Raw genomic sequence first — 23485 nt, forward strand, 5'->3', positions numbered from 1 at the left:
ATTTGACCCGTCATATAATCATCTACAAGAGATGACGGCTTTGCTCACTCCCATCGTTTAGTGGTTATAGTAGCCTAACAAATCTGGCAGTAAAAGGACAGGGAGACTGACCATACGCCGGTCTTCTCCCATTGATCAAACATGGACAGGGTCTACAAATAGTTAAAACGTGCAAACCAAACCCTTTTGTTCAGTGGAAAAAAACTTTCCTTCACACACAGTAGTTGTGAATCTATATTGGAATCCTGTAATGATTTCTACAACTAAACTGTTACATTCTATATCCAACATTTTCGATGAGGTATATACAACACTGTCAAATCCACATTTTCTAATCTGCAGTAATCTAAACTTTCGATGTCTAGATAAAGAAGGTAAACCAATTGATAAAAAACAACAGATCAAAACGAAAAGTCAAATGGGGATGCAGGAATTAAAAACCAGGAATTGCTTCATGCTTAACGGCCAAACGGCCGCGGATGTACCAGGAAAATCGACATGGAGAGGCAATAATCTTACATCAACAATTGACTACATATGGTCATCTAGTAAATTCCGAAACAACATAGAACGACTGGAAATGTTAAGACAACAAAACAGTGATCATGATGCCTTGATGCTTATATGGAAACTGAAATATGTAGCATCTATTGTACACCAACCAGCGATCAATATTACAGCTAATCAAGGAGGGAACCATTTAAAAATAACAAAAGCCCTTAAATTCCTTAATGATCAATACCTGGAGATGCGTCATGCTCACAAACTTGGTCTATGTTATGATGCTCTACTCCAAACCTTTAAAGTGTTAAAAACTGGACTTTGATGACCATTTAAGAAACCAAAACATCAATTTAGTCCCGCAGTGATTGAGAAGCGAAGAAATCTGTGAATGGATATTAAACAAATAAAGAAATCAAGCAGCATGTCTGCAAAAGCTGAGGGGAAGAAAAGAACCCAACGCTATAAAAACTGGATAATCGGCTTTAAGTTGCAGCGTGACCAAGAGTAAGACGAGTTGATGCTCAAGGCAATTCGTGATCCGAAGGCTAAAGACATATGGGCACTTATAAACAAAACAACGCTCAGCCAACATGCCAGTCTGAGTAATGGTGTTGCAGAACAAAGCTGGATAGAGCATATTTCCAAAGTGTTTGCTGATCCGATGCAATCCAATGTTAAAACTAAAAAAAACACAAGCAAATTCGTGGTGTTTCCACCTCAGTAATGAGGAGATTGAAGAAGCCATCAATACATTAAAGCAGTCCAATGCAGCAGGACAAGACAGTCTAACAAATAACATACTAAAGAAAGATCCTGAAAAGTGGACCATCTTTATTGCTGCATTAACTCAGCACATAATCATCACTGGTGAATTACCAAAGTCTTGGACTACAGCAATTTTGGTGCCTATTTTCAAAAAAGGAGATAGAACAAATCCGGCGAACTACAGACCAATCACGTTATTAGACGTAATTGGTAAATTATTCATCTCCAATCTCCAAAAAAGATTGACGAAATGGGCAGCTGAGGCAAAAATAATCGATCCAAGACAAACAGGTTTCACAAAAGGTGTGTGGACAGATCTCAATCTTTTTCTCTTGAACATATTAAAACTACAAGCAATAAAAAACAAAACCAATCTTCCATCTGTGGTGACCGTGGCCTGGTATCGTGGGGTTTGAAAAGAAGGTTTTTGCGTAAGGTCTAGGCGTATACTCACCATCGTAGAGATTGCAGGAACTCATGGGTGAAGGCGATCCTGTCTGTCGAAGCGCCCGTGACCTGCAGCCACCAGGAGTCCAGAAACTCTTGAAGAGGCCTCATCTGGAGCCTGCAAAGGGGACCGAGGTGGATGCAGGAGGACATCATGCCCAACAGAGACTTGATGGCGTGTACAGTTGTGGATTGCGACAGCATCAGGCACTGCGCACCTTCCCCAGGATGGCCGCCACCCTATTGTCCAAAGGGGTAGCCATGCATGCAACTGTGTCGAGATGAGCGCCCAGGAAAAGAGCGTTCTGCTATGGCTCCACGCAGGGCTTCGGATAACAGATGGAGAATCTGAGCTCCATCAGAAAGCGGGTGGCCTCTGCTGTGTGTTGCTTTGATAGAGCGGGAGCGGATGAGCCAGTTGTCCAGATAAGGGTAGACATAGACGCCCTTGAGGTGTAGATGCGCCGCTACCGGAGCCAAACACTTTGTGAACACCCTATCAGGCCGAATGGCAGGGCCCTGAACTGATAGTGCCACTGCTGGACCATAAACCGTAGGAACTTCCCATGTTTTGGGTGAATGGGGACCTGAAAGTAGACGTCCTCCAGGTCCAACCTTGCCAGGAAATCCCCTTCCTCCATCTGGTCCAGCACGTGCTGTAACGTGACCTTCCTGAACTTCTGGGACTTCAAGTATTTGTAGAGGCATCTTAAGTATAGGATCGGCCACCACCCTCCTGACTTTTTCCATACCAGAAAGTATATGAGGTATACTCCAGCACCCCAGAGGCGCTGAGGGACTGGCTCCATTGCCCCTTTCCTTAACATGGCTTGAACCTCCTGCCTCAGTTGAGCCATGTGCAGTTCTTGACCCGCCACAGGAGGAATGCGAGGACACACGTGTTGGAACTCCAAGGTGTGCCCTTGATTGAAGAATGTCCAGCACCTATTTGTCTGTGGTGATGGACTTCCACTGGGGTGCAAGAATGAGGGTGTTAGGGAGAATTATCTTATAAGGCTAATTTCCCAAACCTAGTGAGTCCCCCAGCTGCTTTGCTGGATGTTTTTTTCTCCTGCTAAGAGTGAGACTTTTTCCCTCCCACTCTTAGGCATGATTTGAGGTATGTCTTTGACTTGTTATGTGCTTATGGGCTATGGGGTAGCCTTTCTACTCCATAGGGTATCATCTGTTTTTCCTATGTGTGTTACACAGCACCCTCAATGCAGTAACACAGGGGTGTCACAGTGACCCTCAAACATAGACTCCATACCCTGGGACTGACTACTGTCTCCCAGGGCATGTAAAGTCACCATTGACTTTACTAGTCCTAAACTGTGAACAGAACCAGTACAAACCATCATATTGTGGAAGTACTGGAAGGGGTTAATTATATTGTCCATGGGTCTGTTTTCAAGGGGGCACTGTCCAGTCCCCCCTTGTCGAGTTTCTGGCTGGTGGCAGTGGTTACCAGGCGAAATATTCCACCGGAATATTCTCTATGGGCTTTTCCCACTGATTTTAAACGCACCACTTTTTGGTGCAATGTTAAACACACTGCCGGTTTATTTATTTAATATTAAATTCACGGTTGGGTCTTTTTTGCCAGAACTCTTTTCTAAAATAGCGTTCGTGTCCGTCTCCGTAACTCTGACTAAGGCTGAGCCCTTTGTTCCACTTTTTGGTGGGCTTCTCCACAGAAGCCCTCCAAATGGTGCCACTCTGTCTGGGTTCCACAGGAGGGGTGGAGGGGGGAATTGGTACCCTGGACTGCGTTGCCTCGGCAACCCAAGTCGCACTCTACTCTGATTGGCCCAGTGGTGAGCCGCCCGGCTCACCACTTAGCATGTGTGATTGACAGCTAGGCTGATGAATGGGGGGTTTTATGCATAAAGCAGGGCCTTTGGGACTGGAGCTTCAGAATTCGCCACAGGACCTAAGAATCCGAAGAGGGAAGAAGCTGAGTCACCTGCAACCAACGACACCACCGGTGAAGCCCTGCTGCAATGAACTCACCACTTTTCCAACGACAAGAGAAGATCTTCTGCTCGAGAGTCTTCTCCCTTTGAGCTGGTAGGACCAACCAGTTTGCCCTTTTTCGCTTCCAAAGACGTCCCTTGGTCGAATCGCCCATGCCAAGCTCACCACTTTTGACCTTGAATAAAAGGACTGCACCTTTTAATCGGGAACTGCGTGGCTGGTTTCATCCCTGTGCAGTGCAAGGACTCCAAGTTTCCTCCTCGACGAGTTCCTCTCTTCCCCTGGTCGGAACGACGAACTACAACCACTGCCAGGAACAACTGCCCCCTCTGGAGCTTCCTTTCTCTTTAAGGTACTGTGTCCTGCCTGGCCTCCCTTTCTATAGATTGCTAAAGGTGACCCTTAAATCCTTGGCTTCTATACTGGGTTGGCTCCAGACCTCCAACTATATCTTTTGAACCACCCCAACCTCTTTCTTGAATATTTTTGCAAAGACATTTAGTGCAACTTAAACTGTGTGATCTTGGGCACATTTTGCCTGGCTCCCTTTAAAGTGGGCCTGGCCTATGAACTTTGGCTCTACAGTGTAAACTGCCTTTATTCACTTGCTCTAAACTTCTAAAAAGTGTTTTATTCTATGCTCTGCCTTTTCTCTCCCTTTTTAACCTAACTATTGGAGTGCCATCTAGGCTAAGCGCTCAAATCAGTCTTAACAAATAGTACTGCTTTAACCCTGACTTGATAGTTATCAAGGGAGGTGTGTATACTTTACCTGACTGTGTTTAACTTACTTTTCATTGAGAGTGCTAGTGTATTGCTTGAAGTGTGTCTTAAATAAATAACTCTATACTTTTTATACAAAGCTATGATCAGTGTTTGTTTGCCCTACTGTGTTTTAGCCCTATTTTGTATACTCTACATACTGCCCTACTCTTCTTGAGAGAAGTCTGACTGCTCAGCCACAGCTACCAGGTAAATCTGGGTGGTACAGACTGCTACCAATTGGGTTTACTGCTTACTCCTGTGGTCTTAATCTTTTTGCAGTGTTCCCCAAGGGAACTGCACAGGATTCTGCCTAACAGAGGGCCCAGGGTCACGGCCTGTTCAGGCCTACTTGGGTGCCTGTGTCCTGGACTGTGGGCAAAGACGCTGGCCTGTGCTGACGTAGGCCTGTGAGCAGCCCCTATAGGTTTCCTGGATGGTGGAGTGGGAGGGCTGATGATAGAGGGTAGTGTAACCCTTGAAGGACCTGCTGGACTTTACTCTATAGGACCGAAAGGACGGCAACCTCCTCTGCTGCAGTGTCCCCAGTGAACGTGCCTCTCTGTGTCCATTTAGATGCATGGAGCGTCTCGTCCCCCGCCTTGCCAAACAAATTATCCCCAAAGTGCATGTCCACTATCTTGGATTGCACATCTGCCCTGAAGTTAGTGGCCTTTAGCCAATCCTGGTGTCGGAGGGCCAGTCCATTGCCCATCTGGTGTAACCCAGAGAATGCAATGTCCAGTGCCACCGTGATGGCATGGTCTGAGGCCACCTTGCCTTGCCTGGCCAGGGCTTCGGTCGGCTCATCGGTAGGAAGTCCAAAATGGGCCCCAACTTATACCAGAGCTCCCCGTTGTAGTGAGACAGGATGGCCAGGATATTGTCGGCCTTCACGGTGGAGGCCACGGTGTAAATGATGCACTTGCCCACTACATACAGCTTCTTTCCCTCCTGATCTGGAGGCACCATGGAAGAGGACGATGGATTCGATGAGCGCTTCCTGGCGGCAGCAGACACCACAGAGAATGGAGAAGGCTGTGATCCAAAGCACATTGGGGGCCAAGTCCGGAACCCTGTATCTCTCTTCCCGTCTGTCTCTCTTGGAGGGTGCAGTATTTGGTGTCTTCATCAGGGCCAAACCTTCCTCCCAGACATAGTACAGCAAAGGGATTGACATGACGTCTTCCATGAGGATTTCCAGAGTTGGAAGAGAAACCCCTCTTTCCTCTTCTCCTCCGGCACCAAACTGAAGAGAGCCGCTGCCCTCGAAATCATGGCATGAAAAGAGCCAACCTCGTCTGGTAAGCTCCTTGGCACCCAGCGGCTCCCAATCAGCCGGGACATAGTCATCATACTTGTCGATATTAGTAGCCATTGTGTCCAAATCAGTATCGTGTTGGTGATTGGCGGTTTCTCCACCACTGGAGTCAAAGGCCTCTGCCACAGCATTGGCTGCAGTGGCGTCGGCTGACGCTTCGGCCCGTAAGGGTCAGGCTGGTGCTGCGGCCCCATGGGGCTTGTTTTATGCCTCAGCCTTAAGAGCACTTGGCCTGGAAGGCCAGCAGTCTAGGAGAGCTGTGTACTGGGCCAGGCATGGGAGCAGCCAGCAGCCTCTGCTGTATTTCCGACACCAAGGTGTGGAGAGTCGTAAGAATGTCCAGTGACATGTCCCTGTCCACCGGCTGGGGTACAAGAGGAGCAGCTGGCAACGGATCAGACAAACACTTCGGAAAGGCCAATAGTTGATCCGGCTCCCCTGGCGATCCCTCCTGGGACATGGTGCCGATGCCTGCCTCGTAGTCATCGGGCAAATGCTTGTCATCAGAGCTCGTACAAATGTGAGGGGATTTCCCTGGAGACCCCACAAGCACCACCGGCGACATTTTCACCGGCCTAGGAAGAAAGTCCTCTTTGCAGGCAGCAGCTCCCTTAACCTACCCAAATCCTTCGGGAATGAGGCAACTATGGACAACTGCACCCTGATTGGCACATCCGTGGGCAGTCATGGTCGGGACCACCGCAGAAGCCGGAGGCCCCGGCAGCAGAGCCACTCTCTGAGTTGCCATCATTGTGACCGTAGAAACCAGGGTCGTTGCAAGGTCCCCGCACGCTGAAGTAACGATGGTGGGGGTCGTTGACGGGACCGTCGATGACATAGACAAAGATGAAGTCGTTGACAGCGTCAAGGTCTTGGAGGACGAAGGTGTTGTCTACCGGGTTTTCAATGGGCCTCCTTCAGGCCCCTCCTTCGTAGTCTTGCCCTTGGAAGAGGATCTGTGCTTCAAAGGGGTCAGGAACTTCCTCATGGAGGGTACCCTACCAACCGGTTGACTCACCATAGACGTAGATGGAGTCGGCAAATAGGTCCTTTCTGAACTGGGTCCTGCAGCTGCGGCAACCCTAGCGGAATCAGCAGCGTGGTGCTTAGTCTTCTTTTGGATCCCCTGGGAAGGGGCATTCTCAAAAGGACCTCAACCTCTTCTCAGAGGGAGCATGCTCATGGGACTGGCCGGTCGTGGACGAGGCATGGCTGCGCCCGGAGGCCGAGTGAGAGGTCTTACCTCTCCTTGAGCCACGCCACCAACCTGCGATAACAGTCCTGCTTCATCTTCGCCAGGAATCTGCAACAGATCTTGCATCCATCCTCATCGTGGTCTGGATGCAGACAGTACAGGCAGTTGAGGTGCTGATCTTCAACAAAGACATTCTTCAAGCAACACTTCTCGCAAGCCGTAAAGAGGTTTCTCTTTCCTGCCTCGGACATGGTCAAGGCACAAAGAAGGCCCAAGCCAGGGATTTTCGAAAACGTGGAGTGAAGATCCGATGATAGAGCTTGATCTTCGTCGACAACGGGTCCATGCTGCCGGTGGTCAACCGCAACAGTCGACGATGGAAGGATCGAAGGAAAAATGATCAAAAGTTATATTCACTATTCTTGTGGAGAAACTTGAGAGGACTCCCAACACTGAAACATGTGGTAAAAATCTGAAGATGGCCCCCAGGGGTAGAGCTTAGGGAGGCTGTCATTGGATTGGGGCAGTATGACCTAACAAACAGTGATTGGTTTTGGAGGAGACGAGCAGTTTTCAGGCTAAAGAGAAACTGCTTTTATTTTTTAATGTGGATTCCCAGCCTGACAGGGAATATTCATGAGCATGTCAATTCATGCCAGACCCTGTGCTGGAGAACTAAATTATAACTGCCACCAGCCTACTTCCCAAAACCAATGTAAGGGGATAGAATTACTGTAGGACCAAAATGGGGTGTGAACCCCCAACAATGAAATTCTAACCTAACAGTGGCAACCGGTCCAAAGTCATGGAGGATCTCAACATGATTGATTGGAATGTTCAGTTCTCCAATGAACACAGTGATTGGATGCTTCATCAGCCGGAATTTCAGGCTTTGGGTGCACTTTGAGGTCTTCCATTCCTGGCACTCTCTTCTTCCCTCAACCTCGAACTCCCTGAGTTTTCAGCAGGTGTCCAGATCCCAAAGCACTAGTGAGGACAAGTTCCTACAGCACTGGTTATCCAACCTGAATACCTTTTGCTCCCCTGCAGCATGATATGAGTTCCTCAGAGGATCAGGGCTCAAGAAAGACAGATGATTCTCTTACCTCCTCTTTGGTCGTTGCAACCCTGGTTTCCAACTTTTGTAGACATTTTTAGATTTTCTGGTTTAGCTTTCCCTCTTTTTCTAACGAATCCAGACCATCTTCTCCATCCTTACTTTAGGACAGATCCCTGATTCTGGTGGCATGGTTGTTTTCAGGTGTGCCCTCCAACTTCAAGTCCTTTCAGTAGAGGCTTCCAATTTCCTTTGCAAATCCTGAGGCTCAGGGAAACTATGAATTATATATTGGCCTGGTCTAGATGGGCTAGCCAGAGTCTTCTATTGGACGCTTAAGGCAGACTTTTTGGGAATTCTGTAATGCCTTAAAGGCCCCCTTTGACTTTCTGCTTTCTCCCCTCTGTTTTTTTAGATCAGTGACCTAGTTCTGGTGGTAAGAGGGACAGACCTCTGCTATAGTCCACCAGCCACTGCAATCCTTTTTGACTCAATGAGTAATGCCCATAAAGCTCCCAGACATGGGGTGCTTCTTCAGCATCCGATTTGTGCCCTAGTGATTATACCACCCTACATTGGTTTTAGGGAGTAGGCCTGTGGCAGCTGGAAATTATCTTTGGCTCCAACAGGAGTGCAAGCCAATTCTTTTGGGGTATTAAAGTATTTTTTTAAAGTTCTACTCTCATGCATTTTGTTTTGGTGCTTCCTTTGTTCGGGGAAAACAGGAGGCAGACCAAAATTTGTTGTTGTGCAAGTGTGGGTTCTTTATGAGCCCAGCCATGCAACCTCTACAGTAGTTTGAAATGATGTAGATCAGTTCCTGGCCCTGGGAAGTCCATATCACGTCCTGTGGGTGTGGTCTTGGAGGAATGGCGATTTCGGAGCAAACCAGATTTGCTCGTTGCCTAACCCTTTGTATACATCTCCCTAGTGTGATTGGTGGGTTGGCGCATGCCAGTCCCCTTGTGTATGAGAATAATTAGGGGAGGCCCTGTACCTACACTCAATTCTGTTCAGATTTTCACAGAAGATAGGTAGCTTCTTACCTAATGGAAGAAGCCCTCTGTTTTTAGGCCGATGCAGCATTTTTAGGAGCAGATCTGGCTGGATCTTATGTCGTGGGCTCATTACTTGCTACCAGTTTTGCTGCTGAAGCTGGAGGTCATTCCTGGACATCCTCCGTTATCCTGCTGGCACCCTTGGTTGGCTGGTTAGGCATTCCATGCCTGGACTGTCTCCGGCCCGTTATACCACTAACTTGCTGTCCTACCGGTGTGCTTGTCATGAATTGTTGGCTATTGCGGTCAGCTGGAAGGATTCTGAGACCTCAAAAACCACATTATCTGCTCTTCAGAACCATCCCTTATGTAATCTTCTTGGAACCATTTTGTGTGGCTGGGCTGCCTTCCATTGTTCACTGGAACTTGCTTTGTCTGTTTCTCCCACGTTTTTGGAGTCCTTTGCTGTTCCTTTTGCTTACAGCTTGAAGGTCCCACTCATAGGAAGGTCAATTGTTCTTAATTTCTGTCGTCCGAGTCATCTTTGGTCCAGGGTTCAAGTTCATTAGCTGGTTGGATCCAGTAAACCGCACTTGGAAAATAAACATTGTACTCATAGGATTATTTTGCCTTCCTGCAACTGTCTCTTGAGGAGCCAACACCGTACATAGTTACATGTGGGTATTGGGGGATGGGCTATTCACAAAACGTACCCTCATCGGTCCCCACGGTCCAGACTTCATGCAGGCCTGTCTCAACCCCATTTCCCCATTCACTTCGATTGGGCCTTATCCTGCTGTAACTTACCTCCTTTTCTCCTTACACGTGGATTTGCCTATTGTCTTTGTCCTGTAGATTTCAATGGGGATCATTCTGCTAATCTGATGCTCCTTTTAAGTGACAAGTCAGGGTACATAGCTACTGGCTAAATGTCCTGCATTAATTTTGGGTCAATAGAGTTTAAGGTCAAATACTCGAATTTTAGCTTGCATCAGTGATTTTTTTTTAAACTTCAATTTTGTTTGTATTTATTTTCTGACAAGTCATATCAACCAAATTTCTCAAATTCCAATAAACAGCCTCTAACAGCTAAATGTTAAGACCTGTGCCCCAACCGACCCTGTCAGTACAGCCCCTTCAAGTAGATTAAACATTCTGTAAATAGGCTTCCCAGATCTCTTTAACCTTTTGTTCATAAGTAGTGTAGTTTGCCAAGCAAAGTTTGTATCCAGCAATATGCAACATCCATGATTTTTATGTATTCTTAAAATCATGTTTTGCACATCTGCGATTGTGAATGCCTGGTTACACAATAACTACAAGTATTTCTAAAGACAGATTTTTTTCCCCTTTTAGTATAAGGTGTTGGTGCCATCAGATTAAAGGAATGCAATCTTGTGGTGGCTTCTTGCCTTGTTTTCAAAATGCTTTCCTCTCTAAGCCTGATATTGATTGAAAAGTTGACATTTGCATTTTCTAGATACTGTCATGGAGGTCTAGAAATACTACCACTTTCTTTGTATTGAGAACTTGGATTCTGTTTGACTATTTTTACTATGTGTTCTAATGTCTGGTTCCTTTTAACGCCCATCCCTTGTTTCTATATGTAATGGGCCTATAACTAGTGAACCCACAGTAAAATGTTTTTTTTTTTACAGTTGTATTCATTGATGTTGCATACAACATGTTACCAAAAGAAGAAACAACAACACAGAGTGTCCAAACTCACATTAACAGCAAAAGTATGTATTGCCCATTGATAATAAACTGTTCCTTCAGAAGGGTAGAGGAAAGTCCCAACAATGCCATCACCGGGTCCACCTCCACCTGTTCTTTCATGATTTGGGATATCGTCAAACAAACCTCCACTCATAGGACTTTGCATTGGCGTTAAAGGACTGGAACCTCTTCAAGGAGTTGTCAGGCTTAGCCCCAAAGAGGTTATAACCGTCAAAAGGCATATTCTGAAGAGTTGCCTACACATCGTGGGTGAACCCCAAGGTTCTTATCTTACCACTGTGCCTGTAGCCATTGTTCGTACCAAAGAGTCAGCTATATCCAGCCCTGACTGTAAAATTTAGCAAGAAGCCTCTCTGCCATCTTGAACTGTGGCCTCAAAACCCTCACTCACCTCTCCATTGCATCGGACATGTGTTCAGCAGCCCCAGATACTGCTGATACCAAAGGCCAAAAGAAAAATTGGCAAGGAGACATTAATCGCTCTAAGGGCAAGGATGCCCGAGGCGAAAACCTCTTTCTTTCATTCATCCAATCTCTTACTCCCTCTGTCCAGAGGCGGGGAAAGCAATGTGGATGTTTTCAGTTTTAGCCTGAACTACTGTGCACTCTGGGGAGACGTTTGTAGAAAGAAAAGCTGGATCTGCAGGAGCCAGGAAGTGTTACCTAGCCAGGTCCCGCTCAACTGCCGAGACAGAGGCATGTTTTTCCCAGTATTCCAGCACCAGATTTTCTCATGGGGACCTTCATCCAGGATGCTCATATGGTCAAACTGAACATGTCAACCACATTGGCCTTCAGGTTCTGATATATGAGTTGTGGGGCTTCCTTAGGGTCGGCACCGGTAGCATGTCCAACTCAGAGGATGTATCAAAACACTGCCCTATTGCAGGTTGGAAGCTAGCACCAGCAATCCTCCCTCACTCTAAAACTCCTCCGGGAAGTCCCTATTCGCTGGAGCTCACACGGTTTCCATCCCAAAGGGGATGGATCATCCTCCTCATCCATGATTTACCCCATCCTTGACATAAACGCCACCATTGCAAGTGGGGCATGCTCAATTGGAGCACAGTGATGCTGATGACTCAGAGGAAGAGGAGGCCAGCACAGAATGTTCGATGCCCGAGTGTGGAGTATGTCAACACAGGGATGGGTCCTTATCCGTAGGAGCCGGGGCTAAGATTTTAGGCATTTGGTTGCGGTCCCTCTGAGGGGTCCTGCCACTTGCCCAAGCAGGGTGGGTCAATATGGCACTGTTGGTGCCAAAGCCCTCAGGACCCTGACGAGGATGTCAAGTATCTTCAGCATGAAGGCCTCCAATTCCTTCGGGGTAGAGAATTGGGTATGTAACGGTACCTGCAGAGGTCCCTGGAGTGGTGAAGACTCTTGTTGGAAGAGGAAGAAGAGGGGTGCTGAGAGGAACTGCTTTGTGAACGGGACCTCTTGCAGTGTTGCTTCTTCTCATTTCCAGTCCGGGGCCAGTATTCCAACCTGCGCTCTACGCCCTGTAACCTTGAACGATAACTCTTGTCGCGTTTTTCCTTATGGAAAAAGGTGAAGGAGTTTCTACACCTGTCCCCGAAGAGCCTTTGGATGCATCAATTGAAACAAACCATAGTCCTGGGGGTGATGGGAGGGGTAGGTTTCTTCTACTAGGCAGTATAGACAGAGCCTGTAGGGGTTACAAACGGACATTTGTCGACCGCAATCAATGCAGGGCTTGAAGCCGTGGCCTTTGGGGGAGTAGGCATTTCACAAAATTTTACAAGAAGCAATATTTCTGAAGCGAACAACTGCGTGGAAAAAAAGAACTGAGGTAATGGATCTCACCAAAGACAGCTGTCTGCAGATAGCTACAGTAATGCTGGAGGTAATTCCGCCACATGACTGCCAAAATATTGGCTTTCCTGTAAAATTACAGCGAATGGTAATTCCACCAAAATTCCTGTGGAGTCTTTTGGACTCCATAAATTTGGACTAAGAGAGCCATACATCCACTTGTAATCCAGCGGTAATTCTGCTGGACCAAGTGGTGGTAACGGTAAATCCGTATGGTGGTATTTCAGGGGGTTTACTGCTGAAATACCACAAAAATTATAATGATATAATTATAATGAGGCCCTGTGTTTTGACCAACTCTCACCAAATGCAAAACGTTCAACATTCTTAGTGCTCAAACACAAATGCGTCCACAAAATTTGAAAAGATTGGTAAAAGAGACATTAAAAAATGACCCAATGGATTTGATGATTGAAGCTAATACATTTCATATATATTTGCTTATATCACACACACCCATATAAATGTATAAATATTGGGGGAGGGTGAAGAGAAAGATGTATACAAAAGGAAACGTTATCTCAGCATATGTCTATAGCCTTTCCAGTAATACTACTCACCATGTGAATGGTCGGAGACATGCTATCAACCTCATCCTCATCTGATAAATCTGCTATATTTACAGAATTCAAGTCTGCAATGTCATCAACATCCTCCTCTCCAGTCAAGGTTGTAAGTGTGTTACCAAGAGCATTAAGCCTTTTGCCAATATTAGGATCCATGTGGACATCAATTCCACACATCTTCCATAAAACATTGAGAGTCCATGTTCCAGCACTACTGCTTTCTGTTAAAATACAGAACACATTTACATGTAATTATACAGACATTATATATTGGTATTCATAAAACAAGAGGAAAATGCACACACAGTGCAACTTGGAGCATAACATGCACACTTGTAACTCGTACCTTCTTTTACATCACTGGGGCAAATGCTTTTATTTTCCATTGATTACAAGATATGTGGAAAAAATACTGACTGCCCCTAGTTATTGCAGGATACTGCATATTGTTCTGTAATCAACCGACCTTTCTCAAATTTTCCCAGGTGACTAGTCATATTCATATTCAAATTATATAAAGCGGTGTGAAGCATTTATCTATAAAATATGTGACGTTCTGCTCTAACCATGCCCCTATATCAAAGCCATTGTGTCTGCTTATGACATTCTGAACACATCTTGTGTCCTGCCCCACTGCAGTTCAAAACACACCTGTATACAAGACTTCCCTCTGTTGGATTTTTAAATCGGGTAATGACACTATCATTTGTAAAACGTACCTTTAGAAACATATTATAGCCCTGAGGACAATCGCTAAAATACAGGTATAAGTGTATTACAAGTCATTGCAGTCTGTCTGCAATAAGGTATTATTTATAGTTTAAAAACAGAAAAAATACTATAGGTATTTCTGCACTACAGAAAGATACACATGTTTTTATGTATATAGCGCAAAACAATGGCCCCGAGGCATGGAAGCGCTTAACAAGACGAAACACAACAATCAACAAGAAATCAGGTACATCAGCGAGTCTGGAAATCAACAAGCATGGGGCTTAACAAAACAGGGTGATTTTCAGCCCCCGTTTGAAGACAGATAGCGATGTACAAACTCTCAAGTCGGGCGGGAGAGCATTCCAGAGTTTGGGAGCTGCATGTGGGAAGGAACCGTCTGGTCCGTGGAATTACCAGAAGGAAGGCATTATTAGATTGCAATGTTCTTCGAGCTGTTAGCCATGAAATGCAGCTAGGCGGGTACCTAGGCCCCTGCCCATAGAGACATCGATGCGTTATACAATGTAAACTAAATAAGATCCTGCTACACACCAGGAGCCAGTACAAGGCTCTTCTAGCTGAAACATGATCTGTTCTGCACAGCACTTCCACAATGCAAACAACATTGTTCTGAATTACCTTGTTCTGAATTACCTGCAGACGGGTAAGCTCTCCCTTGGCAATGCCCAGCAGGAGACTGGCACAATAGTCCAGTTTAGCCCCTATGAAAGCTTGTGTGATGGTAGCACAGTTGATGAATTCAAGAAGGAGCAGAGCTGGGCCAGCAATTTCAGATGGTATGAAGTACTGGAGACAAGGCTATAAACCTAAGCTTGATCTAGGGTGACTCCTAGAGTCTTAACCTTGGATTGGGTCTTGATGGTACAACCTGCAATATTAAAGTGCTGATATTCTGGGATTAACCTCTGTAGTTGTGGTGTGGTACCCATCACCATGATCTCTGTTTTAGAATCATTAGGTGCAAGCCTATTAGCTTGCATCCAAGTTTGGATCAGACTATAGGTTAGATTTACGGTAGTGGAGTTGGTGATATAGTCCCCAGAAAGGGGAACAAGGCATTGTGTGTCATCTGCGTAGTTGGCATATATTATGCCGGCTGCATCCAAGTAATCAAATAATGGGAGCATGAAAATGTTAAAAAAATGTAGGCAACGCACATGAGCCCTGCGGCACACCGCAAGTTACTGAGAACACCTCTGCCCTGTCTCTTAAAGAAGACTCTGGCCTTAAGATCTGATAGAAATTATTTTAACCAGCCTGCAGCTGAGGCAGAAAAGTGTGCTGTGCTACATAGTTTATCCTCAAGTATGGAATGATCCACTGAATCGAATGCTGCGGACAGATCCAGTAGCACAAGCATTGTTGTATTCCCCTTTTCAAAGATATTAAATATGTTGGATTTTAAGTCAAGAAAGGTCAACTCTGCTATGAGCTCATCGAAACCCATATTTATTTTTGTTCCAAAATATCGTGATGAAAAAGGAACTTCTCAATTTGTAGCTGGGCCACCTTATCTAATATTTTTAACAGGTAGGGGACATTAGTAATTGGCCGGTAATTATCCGGCACACTAGCATCCATGGAGGGTTTTTTTGATCAATGGAGGGATCCAAGCTTGTTTGATGTTCACGGGGACAGAATTTTCACTGAAGGACGTATTCACAAATTTGGTGATCAAGGCGACCAGCTGTGGAGCACATAGCTTAACCGTGAGGGCAGGACAAATGTCCCCCTTGCCATTTGTGGGCTTTTGTTTCCTCAAAACATCTGCTAAATATGGTTCGCTAATAGGCTGTAACTCAAATTTGGGGCATTTTGCACCAATACTTGGGGATGCATAGTCAGCAATTACTCTGTCTCCCGTCTCACCTTTAGCAGAGATATCTATTTGAATGTTCTTTAACTTATCTGTCACTGCGTTTTGGGTGCACATACACCATTTACACTCTTTGGTGACCTGCGAGGGAAGGGGACATGGATTCTGCAATTCTTTAAGGATTCTGAATAGCTCCCCGGAATTGGAGGTTGCTCCAGCAATTCTTTGGTCGTAAAAACGCTTCTTTAGCATCAGATAAAGCTTTTTTACGCGCTTTGACTGCTACAGAGTAGGTGAGGTTATCTTCAGTGGAGTGGGTTTTTTTCCCATTGCTTTAGGGCTTTGATCTGATTTGTTTTTAAGATGTGGATATCAGTATAATACCACTTTTCATTAGGCTGGATTTTCGACAAATGTGATTTCACTGGGGCCACACAATTAACAGCCTTCTCAAGTGTATTGAGATATGCTGCAGCCAACTCAGATGTATTTAGGTTTGGCAGGTTGATAATGGTAGGTGAAATAAATGGGGGCCATAGCAGAGGATGTTGGCTAAAAAAGGTTTTTGAATGAGACCCAGCACTTTTCTGGTCTGCTTTTTTGATGGATGGGTATTGGCATGCTCCATTCCAGAAGATAATGGTCATAGTTGAATATTTACCTGCAGATGCTTGTCCTGTTGTTCGAGAGCAAACTTCATAAGTGCCATCTGGTACTATGCCTGGAATCATTAAAACAATTTCAACAAGTGAGAGAAACACATACATTCATCTGAAACAATATCACAAGATTAGAGTCAAGTTTCATTGTTTGACCGCATGAGCAAAAAGAGATGAACAAATTACTTACCACCCGGTAATATTGTTTCTGATGGATGTTCCTCCCACGGATTCCTCATCAATGATAATCCTGTCCACAGTGCAGATGTTTTTCGAAAACTTTTCCGCCCCCAGGGGGCACAGTGTGGCACTGCATCGACTCTGCCCAATGCCCCTAAATGCCCCGCACCTGATACGACATCAGGAGAGTACATATTGAGGCGGCTTGCCCTGTGACCTCAGTTCCACCCCTTTTTTTACTAGCACTCTGATGCGGAGCGGCGGAGGAACTGATGATGTACTGGCTATACGCCAAGAGGGGTAGGTAGCGAGGAGTTGAGGAACCGTGGGAGGAACACCCATCTGAAAGAACATTTGGTTCTTCTAATGGATATCTGCCTCCCATGGATTCCTCATCTATGATAGACTTCCATAGTAGTACGTTAATCATGAGGAGGTAGGAAAGCAAGGATACTACCTAGAACACAAAACTAAATAAAGGATCCAAATCCCTCTCCCGGCACCAAGCTGAAAATGTATGCCACCTGCAGGCATAAATGGACTTCATTGAAGGTCTCCGAGCTGAGTACATTGAGGATGTCATCCGGCAAGTCCCGCTCCTAGTATCTCAGCCACCTAGTAGCCAAGCAGAAGGTTCAGGCTGCTGAGGTTCGGGTGCAGTTAAAGAAGATAGTGGGCAAGAGAACAATGGGAAGAAAAATAAGTTAAATATGAAAATAGTAGGGGTAGGGTGGTTTTGTTGCTTTGTTTTTTGTCTATTTATTTTTCTCTGGATCTTGCCACAAATAAATTTATGATACTCTAGCTGACAGTACTAAAGAGACACGTACCAAAAGAATCACCCACGTTTGAAATGCTGTATGAACCCATTGGGGAGGGAGCAGCCACAGCATCTGAAAATATTTGGTATCGCGAAATGAAGAGTCTGGGGCGAGGGAGCACCAACGGTAGTTGCTATATGTGTGCTCCCTAATTCCACACATGTCAGGGACGCCGAAACAATTCCTGGCCCAAGAAGTGAGAGCGGAAATGGGGGGGGGATGTCTAGTGCAGGGGGCACATAGTGGATGTGCAATGGGTAGATGAGAGGGACGAAGTTTATACTGATAACTATATTCAGCTTGAAAGCATACCTTGGGGAGAAGCTACTAAACCTATGATACTGGAATATCACACGGAAGGGGCTCAGAGGGAGAAACAATTGGTCACCACGCACAAGAGAACACAGTGCACAGATTCAACGGGGCATGATATCCTGTGGTGCCACACCAGTCCCCTGATGTGAATAGAGAGTTTGGTATTCCACAATGGGAAAGGGGGATGGTACAGTACCGTGCAGAGGGGTTGGTGAGATATGAAGAAGGGGTGGTAAGAAAAGTAAATAGTGAATGCAAAGGGACATGGAATAGCAGTGCACATGCATTGACATGGACAGGTAAAAAACTGCCCAGCATATATAAAACCGCTTACACAGCCTCCTTTGTGTTTTAGAGCCACCGGGACAATTGCATTGGGGATGGACAATGGCTGTAAGAGATGGATGAGCATTTCAGTGTTGCAGAAAGGGATGGCAGCAGTGATAAATATTTGGTGGGACTGCGGGTCCTGAGCCTACGTCCAGTTGCCACCAGACAGGAGAGGAATCTGCACACTTGTGACCCTCAATATCCCCAGCCTTGGTCGTCTCATGGGTGGAATTATTGCCCTTCAATAAACATTTGACCCTGAGAGAGGAGGACAAGGAAGGAAAACAGGTAGGGGAAAGAGACCAGCCAAAGCAAATAATAAGGAGAAAAAGAGGGAGCAATTATATTTCTGACAAATCAGCACAAAGTTTGAACACAATCCCGCAGCATTTACGAGTTTTTTAGTAAAGCATCTGTTTTTTTCACCTCCCTCTTACTTCCCAGATTGCGAACTGCCACCAACGCTAAATGGATTCAAATAACGCAGTATGAGGTGCTCCAGTTAGCTAACACGACTGAACGCAGTGCGAGAAGAGCTCTGTGCATTGTGTCTGATTACCCTGCAGAATAGGTTTAGGCGTTTGCCACAAGATAGGAAGCAGCTGCTGCACAGTAATTCCCGCTTACAATGCCACGAATGGAACACTGACAGAAGCTGTCGAGGAGATACGCACCTTGCACAAAAAAATTGTGAAGGAAACACAAGACAATGCATCTGACAATTGGCTCGCCACACTATGTGCCTGGGTGTCGGGATGGCTGGCCCCTGTGTTCAAAATAGATGTCCAAGTACTCGTTGTGATGCTTGTCGTGATGCTTCTCGTGATCTGTGTCACCCAGTGGATCGTCGGTCAATGCCAGTGCCCCAAAAGAAGAACACAATATATGTCAGTAAATAAAATTGATGAGACAAGTAGTTAAAAGGGCAGCATCCCGGGACAAGCAAAGGGGAGGACAGAGTGCATGTGGTTTTTATAGCACCCCCATCAAATCTAGAAGATTATGATGCTTTTTGGGTGGCATGCTCCTCAGATGGACAGGATTGTTTAATAATTGGAGATTCACTCGAAGGGTATGAAGAGAAAGGAGGAGACATGAACAGGGCTACTAGGTTATGGGTGCCCAAGGAACCATGTCGGAATATGATGGGGAAAGAAGGTACTGATAGAAAGATCGATCGAAGGGGGGAATATAATGAAGGTGCTGATTCAGCGCCAGAGAGGGTGGCGCACCTAGTGACTGATGGAATAAACATGGCATACAGAGACACCTCCCGGGGCGGGGGACAAGGGAACGCTAGAAGCTATAATCATATCTCTCTGTCTGTCTCTGTCTCTGTCTCTGTCTCTGTCTCTCTCTCTCTCTCTCTCTCTCTCTCCTCTCCTCTCCTCTCCTCTCCTATCTCCTCTATCTCCATCTCTCTGAATTCAACATGGAGGGGTATACCTTGTCTATAACATTGACATGAAGCCACTCGTGGGTACCAGTATGAGGGAAGGGAAAACACAGGTAAATACACACTAAGGAGAACTACTGGGTGGACTGCATCCTGAAGGCCAGCATGGTGTACTCATCCCGTATACTGCAGCCTAGGGAGGCGGAAAGCTGATCCCAAGTGCTTGTCTGCAGCTGACCATAGTCGCTGAGGCAGCACTGGGTGGTGTGATCAAGGCTGGCAAACCAGTCCCACAGTTGCTAACGTGAGCTAGGGAAATTGGCTGGAATCAGAAGGACATACCCACACACACAAACCAAGACTGTCTTAATTATCCTTTGGACAGCGGGCATGGGGAGGTGGATTGAGGCCGTGTTCCTTGACAAGCCAATTGGACGGTAAATTCCAACGCCTCTGGGAAGTAACCATTTCTCACAGAATACATTGCAATGTTCTATTGTAGGATGATATCTTGCCGGTGCTGTCAGAACGTCTCTCACTAGTTCAGGGTGTCTCATGTTCCTTCCTCTGAAGTGCTGACCAATGGCAGGTGATTAAAGAACTGGAGCTCAGCACAAGTGTTCTTTACTAATTGCAAACTTTTTGCGGGAGGAGTGGGAAGCAATGAGGCGCCACATGGGGAGGCAGATTTATGTGCTCCAATCACGTTTGACTAACGTATATTTAGCTATAATGGAATGACGTATCCTAACAAATAGTGTTTGTGGGAACTGCAACACCCAAAGCTTGAAGTGCAACAGATTATAACATTCTATCATGTGTATAACAACGATGTTTGCTGTATGCCAGTTTGTCAGCTCTCATCAAACAGCTCTGGTCCATTGTTCTGTTTGATTAGTGCTTGTCCAGATGTAATTAACAGAGTTACTTCTTGCCTAGTGTGCGCTTCTTTTTGGACTACCTGTGGTAATTATTCATTACGAGTTTTGAAGGAACCCCAATATATTTTCTGGACTACGCATAACATGTTCAAAAGCAAGAAAAGTGTCCCAAAAAGTCATGAAAATGCTCCAGAGATACAATGTGAAATACATGTTAATCTCCCCAGCAAAAATATACTTACCCCAATGGCTGCCGTACGTACTGATAAGATGGAGTCCTAGAATCTGTCCTGGTGGGTAGATTTTAGGAGACCACCCTAGTTATAGTGAACAGGGAACTCTGAGAGATTAGCCAAAACCCAATCGAGTTAAACATGGAGAACAATTAAGGCTTCCCTCAGGAGATTGTGAGTGGGTTCAGGGGCCCTCAATGAGTCCCATGTTCACTATAACTAGGATGGTCTCCTAAAATCTGTCCACCAGGCCAGATTCTAGAACTCCATCTTAACAAGTTGGTGCTTAGCTGTGAGGCTAAAGTCTTGGGTATCACAGTGTTGTTCGCTGGTGTAGTACTATAATTCTATTTCCACAGAACACTGGGATTGGAAATTAATAGGCTATATAACAGTTGCCTACTCTTATTAGATAGTGTAAGGAACACATGGTGGAAACAGTAAAGACAGACACAAGTGATCACAATTCAAGGGTGTTTATTGAACAATGAATGCAGGTTAGAAAAACACCTAAACTAAACCTAAATCTAAGATGGGAGCAAGCGCCGACCATCAAATGAAAATAAGGCAGTCCTAGTGGCGTTGTGTCACATAAAAAGGGCCTATACTAAGAAACCTATTGCCAAACATTACAACTAATACAAAAAGGGTACAGGAAAAGAAAGAAGTGTTCTCAAATGATATGTCAAGATGTGATAGCTTGGGTCTCCCTTCCCCACGTTTGAGCAAGGGGTAAGGTGGGATCTTGGAGCACAGCACAGACTTGAGCTTTCCCAGCACGATTCGACAGTCCTGTTCCAGTTTATCAGGACTGTTGATGGCCAAGTCTTGTTTCCCTTGAAAGTCTCTTGCCTTCGAGGGCATGACGTGTTCAAATAACAAAACAAAAGTTCCTTCAACAAAATGAATATTTGTTTCCTGGTTTTACTCAGGGTGAAGGCTCTTCAGCCCCTCGGTCGCTCTCTTCTGGGCGCTGACCCCCGTTTCTAATGATATCAGGCCCTCATCGGTTGCGTCTCCTGATTTCAAGGGCCTGATAGGTTTTGGAATAACAAAACAACAAACAAACACAAAGTTCTGTTCTACGTATTTTTTGAGTGATGGACTCACCCCTGTGTCCCCCTCTTTCGGGCGCTGACCCCTCTTTGCTTTCAGCCTCCCTTCACTGGGTTTACTATTGCTTTTCTCAGGTGATGAATTCACCCCTGGATCTCCCTCGTTCGGGCTCGGATCCCTCTCGACTGTTGGCCTCCCTCCACTGGGCTCTATGGCCTTCAACAATCTTCCTTTATCGTTCTTGTATAAAGTCTTTTCAACAGTTCGCTGTGAACCTCCCTTCCTCTGGTTCACTTGAAGTTCGCTGTGAGGTTCACTTCCTCGGGTCACTGGCTCACCCCTTGGTCCCCCTCTTCTGGGTGCAGACCTCATTTCAAATCTTAATGGCTTTTCAAACATTTCCAGTGGACATCCCTCGGCCGGGTTCACTCTTGCCAACTTCACATTCACAACTGTTTGCAGGATTCACTTCCCTTGCTTTCTCACAGTTCTTACGTCCAAGATTTTCGACTGTCCGGGGATTTTGCTTGACCACTTTGACCTATATTGTCGGCTGTCCTGCTGACTTCTGGTATTTGTTGTTTCATTCAGATGGGGATCGACCAGAGTATCTCGAGTTAGTACCCACGTGGTGCCGGTTCCCTTCGCAGTTGGTCTCCACTCACCACTTTTACAGTTCTTTAAACTTGGTTGAACTTTCCACTTTGCGTCTTTCATTCACCAGAGCCTGGATCTTCCCTCCACTCACCGGCTGTGATGAACCGCTTGGCATTTCTCTTTACAAGAGTGAAGGCCGGTACCAAGGAAGCAGGAGTTTCCCTTGCTCCCGCCTATCAGCGTCGACACGCTCCGAGTACCGTTGACATCTGCGTGAACACACTTGGGCTATTGTCCTCGGTCTTACGATTCACTCGTTGAAAAGGGGAAGGTCATGTCCCTCCTTGTCAGCCTCTCGAGATTCGCCGCCTTTCTCCTCCTTTTGAACTGCCGGGTCTGCATAGCTGTCTTGTTGTGCAGTCGGCCTTGCTCGTACTGTGATCTCTTGATCCACCTTTTATCCCTGTGGGGAAAGGAAATGGCTGTCAGGTGTTTGTGATTCAGGTGAATTGCCTGGCTTTGCCTGACGCTGGGATTGGGACATGTCAGGTAAACGGCTCTGGGGTTAGTCCATTGTCTTTCATAATGTGTGAAAGTGCTTATGTCGGAAAAGGGGGAAAAAGTTTGTCAGATTGTTCTAAAGAATAGGATGGGGAAACAGTGCTATATGGGATTACAACCGTCGTATTAGAGGGTTTTTTGGTGATCTTGGAAGGGTGGGTTTTGAAATGAGTAGATGTGTCAATGAGGCAAACGGCAATGACTGGCATTATTAGTATGAAATGAACAGGGGGAATTGTGGGATTGGTAATGTTTTGTTTGAGTAGACGGGGAGTGCAGGGAATAGGGACTAGAGGGCTATGGAAATGAATGACAGGGAGCATGCGGCTAAGACACAGGAATACAGGGGTTATGGGAGGGATGGTTTCTGAAAGTGACAGGGTTGAGATCCTAGGGGACTGGCATATACAGAGGGGTCCGTGGATTTGGGTAAGAGATTCAATGGGAGGAATGGGAGGAAGGGGGGGGCGGATGTGGCGCAGCCCACAAAGGTCTCAGGGATCTCACCCTCCTCGTCGTCTTCTTTGGTAACATACTGCGTCTCGCTTTGGGACTTCTCCTGAGCATAACCCTGGGTTCCCTTACCCAGGTTACCCTCTCTCTCTTGTTCACCCTTAGGGTTGGGGAAAAAAGGGCCCATTCTTCCGTGGCCACCTGAATAAGGATGTTCCCGGGATCTACTTCTGAGAACAGGTTTCTCACATGAGGGGAAACATTTATAATGACTACTCTTGCTG

General features: G+C 45.9%; 1 protein-coding gene across 11 annotated transcripts in view; it reads right to left on the minus strand.

Annotated features, from left to right (window-relative positions):
* Window positions 1–23485, minus strand: part of BLTP1 (bridge-like lipid transfer protein family member 1) — a 2946455-nt gene that overhangs the window by 607252 nt on the left and 2315718 nt on the right. For all 11 annotated transcript variants that reach the window (XM_069631149.1, XM_069631145.1, XM_069631146.1 and 8 more), the window contains 2 exons: window positions 16381–16440; window positions 13163–13389 (listed from right to left, as the gene is read on the minus strand). In XM_069631149.1, the coding sequence (XP_069487250.1) occupies window positions 13163–13389; window positions 16381–16440 (287 nt within the window). The remainder of the gene's footprint in view (window positions 1–13162; window positions 13390–16380; window positions 16441–23485) is intronic.

This window comes from Ambystoma mexicanum, chromosome 6q (assembly GCF_040938575.1).
Source record: "Ambystoma mexicanum isolate Mex_15411 chromosome 6q, UKY_AmexF1_1, whole genome shotgun sequence".
In the NCBI taxonomy this organism is placed as follows: Eukaryota; Metazoa; Chordata; class Amphibia; order Caudata; family Ambystomatidae; genus Ambystoma; species Ambystoma mexicanum.